Source organism: Priapulus caudatus, unplaced genomic scaffold (genome assembly GCF_000485595.1).
Source record: "Priapulus caudatus unplaced genomic scaffold, Priapulus_caudatus-5.0.1 Scaffold791, whole genome shotgun sequence".
NCBI classification, from domain to species: domain Eukaryota; kingdom Metazoa; phylum Priapulida; class Priapulimorpha; order Priapulimorphida; family Priapulidae; genus Priapulus; species Priapulus caudatus.
This window is the reverse complement of record NW_014577852.1, coordinates 50613-62874: the sequence shown is the minus strand read 5'-3', so window position 1 is coordinate 62874 and position 12262 is coordinate 50613. Positions and strand designations below refer to the sequence as shown.

The 12262-nt window shown below is 41.7% G+C and overlaps 1 protein-coding gene across 1 annotated transcript in view; it reads left to right on the top strand.

The window, feature by feature from the left end:
* Window positions 1-10216: 10216 nt before the first annotated feature.
* LOC106813556 (ferrochelatase, mitochondrial-like) overlaps window positions 10217-12262 on the top strand; it is a 17885-nt gene continuing 15839 nt past the window's right edge. Inside the window, 5 exon segments of the mRNA XM_014817724.1 lie at window positions 10217-10245; window positions 10870-10927; window positions 10929-10992; window positions 11177-11242; window positions 11245-11313. Of these exon segments, the coding sequence (XP_014673210.1) occupies window positions 10217-10245; window positions 10870-10927; window positions 10929-10992; window positions 11177-11242; window positions 11245-11313 (286 nt within the window).

Sequence of the window (12262 nt, the reverse complement as noted above, 5' to 3'; positions counted from 1 at the left end):
TCTAGGAACCTGAACCTTTTCTCTGCGTTTATTAAAAGCTTCTATGTATCGTCTTCCTAGCATCGTATGAAAATGACTCAACACTCGAAATATGCTTTTTAGATTGGTTTTAGTTTGTCTAGTTTACAGACTGTCAGGATGCTGCATACCGTAAGTAATTTAAATCGCACTAAATTATGCCACTTCTCTTATAATCATTTGTATCCTAATCTATATTATTTATAACAGCGTATACTTTTCCCTACATCAAGACACGAACATCCATCTTGAATTATAGATAGTAACGACCTATTACGCAAGACAGCTAGCTTGCCGATTTTGAAATCAGAGAGCTGGCGTTAGATGATACACGATAAGCGAAAAACGCTTGCATCCGAATGTTTTGAAATCTTCGTGGGTGTTTTGTAAGACGAAAATCGGTGTAGCCAGCAGCCACACACACGTCGCCTTTTTGCAGCTGTGTCTCGCTCGCATAAAGATCGCGTCTGCATGCGTACGTTATACACGGCGCTTATATTAGAGAGCGGAATGCGTGCGTGCTTTCCTCGTGAGTAATATCAAAGAACTGCGAAAGAATCTTTAGTCATACCACAAAGGAACTGAAAGAATTTCGTCGGAGTTTAAACTAAAATATCAAGATAAAAATGACGGTGATATGATGGGTATACCACGCTGTTCCATGTTCCTCTCATGGGTAAGCACATGTATATAGAGCATCAATCCTATCTGGCAGCACATTCACGTTCTCGCGGTTATTCTTTCTCATATTACTAGTCGAATGCCGTCCATGTTATTTTAGTAAAATATCTTTAATTTCCCGTTCTAAATACATTTGTATCCGGAAACGTTTTGTGCGTTCGTGCAAATGAGAAACATTTATACTACTATAACATGCAACCTAAACCGGTTAAATAATGAATTATACACGTAGCAATGCATAAAAGGAATCTAAAACGATATATGCAAGATAAAAGAAATAAGTAACGCCAATTTCAATTCTGCAACTTTTCAATCGGTTTGATTCAAACTAAGAATGTTCGACGTGTGAGAAAATCCACGACTAGCTCGTACACCCTACGAAAACTGATAGTTAAAGGCAAATTTGCGAATACCGAGTAATGAAATTGGCACGCAGTGTGTTGAATCTAGATGTAGTCGCATCGTAAACCTTTTACTCGGATCTATAATCTAGCAGTATACGTCATCCGCGCGTCCAACTGCAAATCATCTGCATATTATATGCTGCATATCAATCAAAATAAAATAGTTATCGTTAAACTGTGCGTTTTTCAAAAATAGTTAAAATAGGCTCGAGTTCGTACAACTTTCTTCCCCTGCTGACATGGGGTATGACCCGTTATATTGACGTGGATTGACGCGGCAGGTCACCGCGTACGGCTTCACGTATAGAATCGGAGAGTGAAATTCTTTACGTATTATTAGCGGGTGTAAGCTGCAACGTATGTCAATGAATAAGCCATATCTGTTCTATACATTCTTCAAGCAATCGCGCATCGTGTCTGGTAAATAAACGTACATCGCATGTTTGTTATGCGATCGTGGTAGTACGCGGCGTGACGTCTACCGCCTGCCACGTTCTTCTGCTTGTACAAACACCAGCGATAGTGACCCTGATACATCTGTACCCCACGCATACACGAGGATATCTGGACCGATTTCCTACGTTCTCGCGCGACAACATATGGCAACTTTACATAATTATACACATAGAAGCAATGTTGAGGATTTCGCCACCAATTATACGTATATACTATCAATGCAGTTGGAAATAAAGTGCAAAATACCAGATACCGTCTACGTCGCATATTATTTAATAATTCTATTATTTATTTAGAAATACGAGTCGATGTTTATGCACATATTTTTCCCCGCTTGCCGGTCATGGGTTAATCCTATAATGGTTTTCTAAATGGACAACGTACGATTCCCTGCCACCGAAATGTGAGATGTAAAGAGGGAAGTAAAGAGGGGAGTAAAAGATAGAAAGAGATAGGGTTTGTTACCTTATAACCTGATCTAGCATAAGTATAATAATACACTATTTTTGTTAAAATTATTGCTATTTTTTGACGTTACTACAATCAATTTGAATTATCATTGTTATTTTCATCATATTATTATTAATAATGATGATGATGATGATGATAATAATAATAATTCTAATTTGTATGAATAATAATCATAATCATCATCATCATCATTATTATTATTATTATTATTATTCTTCTTTTATTTTTAAATCCGCATTTGACACAAACAAACTCTACCGATATATACGTAGTCTTTTTCTCCACCACAGGCGAGTTGTGGCAAAGCGAAGAGCCATATGGGTACTGTAACCAGTGGCGTAGACAGGTCTTCAGTTGTGGGGGTGGGGGATGATTTCGCTGTTACTTCCATCGCAAAGTATACGAAGAGTGTGTGTGCGTAGCGCCCACCGCGAGTGCCTTGGCGCGAAGCCCTTAACCTGTGGGGTGCAGGGGGAAATCCCTTTCCCGAGGTCCAGGGGGCGGAGCCCCCGGAAGCTCTTGGATTTTAGCCATTTAGAACCTTCAAGATTGCCGTTTTTGAGAAAATTGAAAAAAATGAATAAAAAGTGCAATATTTGCGAATTCTAGGGTTATTTTCTTCTTTGGATCACATGGGTTTAATAACACGCCCCCCCCACACACACAACCAGTGGCGGATCCAGAAGTGAATTCTGGAGGGGGGGGGGCGAAAAATGCGAGCTCAAGGGCACTAAGCGCCCGAAGGGTGTTGGGGGGGGGGTCCCCCTCCCATTGTGTGGACGCTCCAGACGTACGCTCATCAATGTATCTATACCCCCTATTATATGACCCATGTCCACACTAGTTACCCTTAACCGCCCCTCTATTCCTTTTCTTCTTTTTCTTCTTATTTTTCTTCTTTTTCTTCTTCTTCTTCTTCTTCTTCTTCTTCTTCTTCTTCCGCTTCTTCTTCTTCTTTTTCTTCTTCTTCTTCTTCTTCTTCTTCTTCTTCTTCTTCTTCTTCTTCTTCTTCTTCTTCTTCTTCTTCTCCTCCTACTCCTTCTTCTAGCCCGGATCTGGAATTTGTAAAATCGGTGCCAGTGTTCCGCATAGTATTCCTGGAAACCGTCTGCACGCACCCGATATAAGACACCCGACAACTTGTTGTTAAATGACTCGCAATGCTCGGAATGAGTGTTCTCTGTTCACTACAGACATCAATGCGCCCGCTCGCCTGCCAATTTATTACTAAAAAACAACTCAGGGAAAACCACCACTCTGTGCTAATATTACCATAAAACTAGTCTCCCTAATATTCTAGCTTCTAATAAAATGCGTGCGTAAAACATATGCCACAGTATTACTACAATGGAAAGTCATTTTCCTTCGAAGACCACGTTATGCTAAAAATTCCCATCAATTATCCGGAGTTCTTCCTATGGGGAATGATTATGCCATATGCGCCAAATCTTCATTGCAAGGCACAACATATATTATAAACACAAAACAGGCAGTTCACAGCGTGTTATTACGCTGGAAATTTGACATCGCGTATGCCGCACATCAGTAACTAGCTTTGGAAAATTAACTTAAAATCCTGGGCGGACAGAACGTTTCGTTCTAGTACACATACGTCAAAAGTCGAATAATTCCAATTATAATTATTTACTTCATTTGGCAGTACATCAAGAGCGTATTAAGTATGTTATTCAAACTTTACTTCGTACTTAATACGTTCTTGAGCATATCTATAGTGTATACGTAGTTTCGGTAGATGTCTTCAGACTTTGTATTTGTGCTGCCCTCTGTGGTGCACTTCACACTGCTTAGCCTCATGGCTTCCCTTCATTCACGTTATTACTTTTCGTGTCTCCTTTCCCCTTTCCCGCCCTACTCCACTATCCACCAAATAACGAGAGCTGCGCATAGAATGCGCTACCAACGTTTTATGTTGAATAAAACCGAGTCATACTGCGTTCCTTAACAGTGAATAGTATATGGCAAGCGAGGCTAATCGGATGAATAAAGTGGACCAAAAATATTTGAATAATATTTACAATAAAATCTAATTGTACTTCACATGATACGTACATTACATATTTGAAAAATTTCGGTATATTATTATATAATTTGACGATAATATTTATTTTGGTAAATACAGAGCCTTTATAAACTCGGTATAACATACATTCCCTGTGCTGCATTCACGGAAAACGGGGAAGCGATTTGTCATTATCATATGAATAGACGTTAGTATCATATCATATTATCAGGAGTGAATAATAATAGATCTATTATTATTCACTTTATATATTATATAGTACTTTATAATTAGGATGCGTATTGGGCTGGCGTCGGGAAAGAGCCGATTACTTACACAGTTATTTACAAACTTGTGAAAACTTGTCAGCAATAAAACGTGTTAAAAACTTTGTCTTCCGGTTGCCTCGTTTTTTTATCTGGTCGGTCGTGAGAACTGACCGTCGGCGTCCCCAGTAGGATTGGAGAAGAGTGAGTGTGTACGTAATGTAAGTCCACAGAGTAAAGTTGTCCATTAAATCTACTAAATGGCAGGGTTATATGATTTATAGAGTGTCCTTTCTTTCAGATGAATCCGGTGCTATACAATACACGCGTTCATGTATAATTATATGCAGGTATATATTGAGGTAACACATTGTTATTGTAATGTCACATAATCAGGAGTGCCATAATATCTCTTGATAATATTGATATAGATGTGTAACGTTTTTCCCATGTAGGTGGTGGCCAGATCGGGTCGTGATCGTCCCACAGGGGTCATATAACGCGTCGGGTTATGACTAACCACGAATGTCACAGGCATGCAGAAAAAGCGAAAGGGAATGATGCAGTACTAGGCTAAGTAGCCGTTTACTTTACACTCCAGCCAAGTTACAACCTTTATACAAAAGGTTAACAAACTGAGCGCAATGCTAAACCGAGGCAATAACACATTGCATCGCAAAATCAGTACCCCCTGTAGTTCGTGTTGCCGGTGATCATAATCCAATCTCAGTTGATATGACTCTAGCGGGAGACTGCCACATGCCATGCTTATATATTTGCTATGACCATGCACACAGGTCACGTGACGGAGCTTCTCAGTGACGAATCGTGCACGGGAGAGAAATACTCATTTTTCACACATGTGTACACATGTATTGTATACATGTGAACCCTAGCGCTAACCCTAACCCTAACCCTAACCCTAACTCTAACCCTAACCCTAACCCTAACCCTAACCCTAACCCTAACTCTAACCCTAACCCTACACAGAATTTTTTTTTTATATAAAAAAACGAAACGAATCCTTCTGACTTGGTACGATTCGGAATCGTTCGGCTATTTCTGGAAAAATGATTATTTCTCCCTGGTGCAATAATTCTCAGTGACGACCCCGCCAAAGTTCCTTGAGAGGATAGGCCGCCTGGCCGCACCTGAGCTGTGACGCTCCTCATCACAGCCACTGGGAGAGCAGACTACAGAGCGAGATGGCGCGTGACGTATGCAAATGCTTACGTCATGGGGAAGCTCCAGAACGCCTCAAAGAAGCTATCCGAAGCTATACCACGCGTGTTTAGCTGAAGCTGACAACCTCCACATCAGCAATCATCATGGTGAATAATAGATGCTCCGATGTTGCGTCGAGCGTCCTGCACATACAGTTGCATGGTGTTAGATATGTATTTCCCCCAGACGTGTACAGGCATAAAGACAATACCGTAAAACCTCAAATCTTTACAAATGCAATGTAATGTAATGTAATGTAATGTAATGTATTGTAATGTAATGTAATGTAATGTAATGTGAATGTAATGTAAATGTAATTTAATGAGTTTCTAATGGTTATGTATATGTTGATTGCGGCTTGTACGTGCCGCTGGCGTGCGTGCGTGGCGTGCGTGCGTGCGTGTGTGTGTGGCGTGTATGTGTGCTGTGTGTGTGTGTGTGTGTGTGTGTGTGTGTGTGTGTGTGTGTGTGTGTGTGTGTGTGTGTGTGTTATGCAGTGTAATGCAATGCACGTACAGTGGTCCCCGCTTTTTTTGGCATCGGGCAAACTGGTGCTTAAATGAAAACGCGTTGAAAAAAAAACTTTACGCATATTGTGCTCATTGCTTAATCGGGATATTTTCATGGTTCCGGCCTACCCCAATAAAACGGGGAGAACCGCATAAACTTCATAGAATAGCTGTTGGTTTAATTTATTAGCCATCTGACCTCTTATAATGTTAGTGTATCATATAGGTAATTAACAGATCCAAGTGTCATCTTTGTTGATTTACTTGTTACCTGTTACCTGTTACCTATCCACTTCGCACCTGGTGGCGCATAGGGCCAAGGCGTTTGTTTCTTTACAGTACTTTTTTGGTTTTGCTGCCGTTTTTTACACCTTACATGGGTGTTTAACAGGACCACGCTTTGTCCGAATGTTACGCGATAATATTAGTGGCGGATAGTCGCCGAATGTTTCTTCTCTCCACAGTGATTGAGTTGAGATGACGCAATGACATTCGTTGCCACATGCAATGTTTGTTGTTGTGTTTAGGTTTGCAACCAGCAATGTTATTGTACATACACGGATGCTTGGGAGCCGTGCAAACACGACGAAAACAAGTAGTGTTCTGGTAATAAAGGAAAGTTTATTATTTGATGTATTCTGAATTTTTCCAGACAAAACTATCGCCACCATTTCCTAACAATGCAGAGTGAAGCTGCTGGGTGCAGCTGAAGAGTGTTGCGCTGATGTTGCCTGGCCTTATTGCATTGAAGTATTTCTCATAATGTCAACAATGTGTACACTTGCTTGTCTGCGCGCGCGTGTGCTCGCTTTTATTTGTATATATAAAAGGTCAATAACTATAAATGTAATCAAGAATAGAAAAATTATGACCATTTAGCCTATAACATAAAATAACGCATAACTCTAAATCTGCGATGTATTGCGAAAATTTCTGTACATTGTAAAAGTTTTTCGGAACGTGACAAACAAAATCAGTATAGTTGCATGCCGACGATAAAAATCATGTAGCGAGCATTAATCATGCAAACATTTGCATCCCCATGGACGTATGTAATACTGTACTCAATCTCAAGATTGAGGTACGTCTAATGCAAAATAATCAATAACGCAAATAATTCAAATCAGCCAAACAAGCGTTATAGTACACCTGCACGCCGGTGTAGCCTGAGCTTATATATGCATGGTCAATAATGATATGCATCTATCATACAGAGTCCACGCGTTGCACACATAATAGCATCTGAGAGTTCACGACTCGATGAGTTATCTAAGCGTTTGGACAGCATTCATCAGGGCGTCCATCTCTTCAGCTGTAGGCTCCACATACTCTACTGTGCCGTCTGCCCGAGTTACGACGCCCGGAACATACTTGCCAGCATTCTTCTTTGCTTGGCCCTAAGGGAGTTAAAAACACTTGGTCTTGAACAGTTGTCGTAGTAGGTACACTGATATCCTTTTAAAACATTTATTTGATTCGGACTCATTGATATTGTCTGATTTATGAATGTCATTGATGAGATGAAAATTGGTTTAGTCTTTTTACAGAACACCCATTTTCTATACTATAGCTGGCCCACCCGCCCATTGTTATAATGCCATGGCCATTGGCATACCACAAATTTCAAGCAAAATAAAAAGTGAGTACACTAATATGTAGTTATGTTAACAACCTTGAGGCAGTCTGTGAGACACGACATACATCCGGCCTTGATGAGACAGCAGAGGGTTATCACACCAATGACAGTTGCAACAACGCAAAGCAATCCAATCTCAAACATGCGTGACTCTGCTTTTCGTCCATCCGCGGGTCCTTTCACTATCTACAGACAGCCCAGAAAATCCAGATAAGTATGGATGTGTATATATATTACTAACAACCATTCTGAGATTAGACTAAAGGGAAATAGACAAACGGTAAGTTGATAAAATGGAAGTAGACCAACCGGGATCTTCTCGTAGGCACTGTGTATTTGTTAGAGGGGTTGTTCGACGTTAACGCTGCTAAATTGCTCTCTACCTCGACTGAAGGAACTGTCGCCATGTTTTGATCCACCAAACCAATGAAACCATCCATTGTAAATTCGACTGGGGCGGAGAGTCATGAAGCAACAGTTGGGAAGGCTAGACACGTTCTTCGTGCTCGCGAAACTACTACCAAAATACCTCCAGGCAGAGAAATGCTAGAGACACTTTTAATTTAATATATACATCAGATGCGTCGCACAATCCGCGGGCTAATCTCTCTCTCTCTCTCTCCCTCTCTCTCTCTCTCTCTCTCTCTCTCTCTCTCTCTCTTTCTCTCTCTCTCTCTCTCTCTCTCCTCTCTCTCTCTCTCTCTTCATTATCTCTCCCTATCTCCCTTATATCTCTCTCTCTCTCTCTCCCTATCTCCCTATCTCCCTACTCTCTCTTCTGCTCTTCTCTCTCTCATCTCTCTCCTCTCTCTCTCTCTCTCTCTTTCTCTCTCTTCTCTCGTTCTCTCTATTCTCTCTCTTTCTCTCTTTCCTCTCTTTCTCTCTTTCTTTCTCTCTCTCACTCACTCACTAATCTCTCTCTCTCTCTCTCTCTCTCTCCTCGCTCTCTCTCATCGTCTCTTCTCTTCTCTCTCTCTCTCTCTCTCTCTCTCTCTCTGTGTGTCTCTGTGTCTCTCTCCCTTATCTCTCTCTTTCTATCTCTCTCTCTTCTCTCTCTCTCTCTCTCTCTCTCTCTCTCTCTCCTCTCCCCCTATCTCTCTCTCTCTCTCTCTCTCTCTCTCTCTCTCTCTCCCTCTCTCCCTATCTCTCTTTCTTTGAACGTAAGGTCCGCTCAGGCAGTATATATATATATATGCCATCTAGCGGTCTCTTGTTCTGAAAGTTATTATATAGTTACAGTTATTAGTTATTAGTGGCTTACTTGTAGCCACCCATGCCTGTGCATGGTTTCTGGTGCAATATTTCCCTTTGCTCCTTGCTCCCGCGGCGCAAAGCATTACAGATAATTGGGGTCGGTGGTTGTTATACAGTGCTTTCTCATTCCGGAGACTGAGGTGTGACGCCCCGTATTATTGCGTTTTATTCGGGACTTTTCTCAGATATTGCAGAAGTTCAGAAGTTCAAAGTAAATAGCATATAGGGTTAAATAGCTCCTCTCTTGGGGGTACATATCAGACAGCTTCTCTTTTGGCATTATTATACAGTGAAAGAAAACGGGCCAACAGGATCTTTCCATCTATATAAGTGAATTACCAGGGTCGTATATAACTCATTTTGCCTGGTGAGCAAAGTTATGTGGTTGGTGTGGGTCACCGATTAAGCACCAAGGCCCGAGGCCGCAACCGTCCCTCTGCCCTTCCCTCCACTATATAAAGCTAGCTATACTATCAACTTTTAGTTGTAAAGTTGACGAGTCGATCAACTTTCCCACTTTTCGACCAAATGTCGGCAGTGTAAACGTAAAATTTGTGCGCTCAACCAGTTGATGTCAGTTTCTCAACTTTTGGTTAGCGAGTTGATCAACTTTTTGCCATGCAGCCACTCAGATAATAGCAATACGGAGGTGTGTCCCTCCACCCAGGGGAAGATTATTTGCACGCGCGTTTCTGCTATCGGCGGCACACTTGATACACCGGGCGCGCACTGCGTGTGAAATGTTGAAACGTTTGCTGACTCGCGTTCGATAATGTAAATGCGCTAAACATCTGATAGAAAATTAAGTTGATAGGATGTTGAGGAGTTGATCAATTCGTCGACTTTTTAACTAAAAGTTAATAGCGTAAACCCATTAATAAATTGCTATTATATTGGTTATGATATGCTCGTCCCACCTCAATACCATTACTGCCACTGGTCTCTGGATCTCGCACGACGCCAGTATCCACATTAGTTGCCTTCATATAGCTATCTGTGACTTTTTCCACATTCCAATTTGTATCCAACTCGTTTCCAGCTATGTCGTTGACATCCCAACCTGCAGAACTGCGTGAATTTCTGAAACTGGGCCTTCCTAAAAGATAATATAGACCGTACCAACATCATGATAGTTATCCCTATCTATTTCTAAGCATTTGTCTACACACGCCCCCACCACACACGCACGGACGCCTGCACGCGCGCGCGCACGCACGCACGCACGCATTTTTATTATTTGCAATAATAAATTATTAGAAATTGGCCATGATAACTAAATGGTGAATAGACTAGAGAGCTCTAGAGGGTATAATATAGTTATATACACTGCACAGTCGCTGAGTAATATTGGTGAGTAACCCCAGAGCATAATAAATCACCATTACTCACCAGTGATTTATATGCTCTGGTAACACTCCACAGTATATAGCGTAGTGCCGCCATCTATTGGAAATACGGGGAAAAATATCCAGATGAGACGGGATACTAGAGAAGCGTTGCGAAAGGGTGTTAATCCGAAGTGCTGCGCGATCTTGCGCGGCAGTTCCGCGGCAAGGCGCACGGCGACCGCGGGAACGTCCTACGACAGTATGCAGCGCTGGCAGCTATGGATCGTGCGCCGAATGCATAGGCCAGCGCACGAATCCATAGCTGCCAGCGAACAGTCCGCAATTTTAGTGGGGACACAGAGGGCAGACATTTGGAACGTGAACAGTGTTCTTACTTGTTATAAAAAACTGTAACGAGTAATCTGTTCGTACCGAGCTGTGTCACGCGAAATCACAGAAAGACTGTCGAAATTCTGACATTCGCGACCTACACGCCTCCCCGAGACAGTAAGCACTACAGCAAGCTAGAGAAGTAACACTTATTGAGCCAGCTTTTTACGGCTGAGTGAATTGGAATTGGTAAATAGAATTTTGTGTACCAGGCCAAAAGTCAAGACTGGCATAATGCTGCTAAACATGGGAGGGCCGAGCGATTTGGATGGTGGTGCAAGACTTTCTACACCGACTCTTCAGTGATAAGGATCTCATACCGCTCCCCTTTCAGAGTATGCACACAACAGTAGCCAAAGAGATTATGAAACGCATAGAATTATCTGATACCACTGCCCTTCCAAATGTGCTTAAATAACAGAATACAGGATATACAGCCTGATAAAGAGACATACTCTCAAAGGCTCTATTTTCTATAAAATGTACACATATATTTCTTGCTTATTCTCAATGTTACAGTAAGCTTGTCCTGGATTGCGAGAAGACGCACACCAAAAATTCAGCAATACTACAGAGAATCGGGGGGTCCCTATTCTGGACAGACATTCAGGGTCAGGGTTTGGTTGACAAACTGGATACAATGTGTCCCGAGACAGGTACGTTTCTCATGTGTTTTTTCAGCAGCTTTTGTTTTATGTATTGATCATTCGAGTGAGAGCTTGCAGATTCATGCGAGAGCTAACCATAGGATCATGCGTCACGCAGTTCTAAAACGATTAAATAGGGCTAATGAATATGCTAATCAGTCCATAAATGTTTGCGTAGAATGTTTTCAGACAGAAGTGGCTTAGGACTTTAAATGCCTTGCTAACAGTGAACAGTTTTGCAGATTCTCAACTGTCGGGTAACTTTTGGCAAAATCACCCTAATTTACCTAAACACTTCTCGCATTCCAGTGTATCTCGTTGAGGTATCAGAGTACATTAATTATTAGCTCATCTGACGAAGCAGAGGCGAGCTTGTAGAATCGCATGATTGTCCGTCCGTCCGTCCGACCGTCAACAGTTGGGCACAAATCTTAACCGCTTGACGTACGGTCACGATATTCGAGACGTTGGGGGGGGGGGATCATGAAAGGACTCAGGATGACAAATTTGGGGTCAAGGGTCAAAGGTCAAGATGTGTAAACGGAGGGGGAATAATTTTCCCCTTAACTTAAGGTATAGGAGAAAATACGGAATTGCGGCACAAATCTGAACGGCTCACCCTATGCTCTTATAATTCGGTGTATAGTGTGATGGGCAGGAAACCATCACCAGTGCGAAATTGGAGGTCAAAGGCAGTGGGGGAAAGGTCAGATATCAGACATTTCTTAGGACATGGTCTAATGGACAGAGTGACAAATTTTTTGTTTCAGCGCTGACCTACCATTTTTTATCACTTTATTGAAAGGACCATGAAATGTGCTTTTCCACTGACGTGCGAATAGTAAGTGTCTGATAACATTTTGACCTTCAGGAGGAGGGTTAAACATGGATTCCTGAACTGCCTCAATGATGGTCACAGTGTTGTCAATTCATGGCACATCCATAATGCTAGAAACCC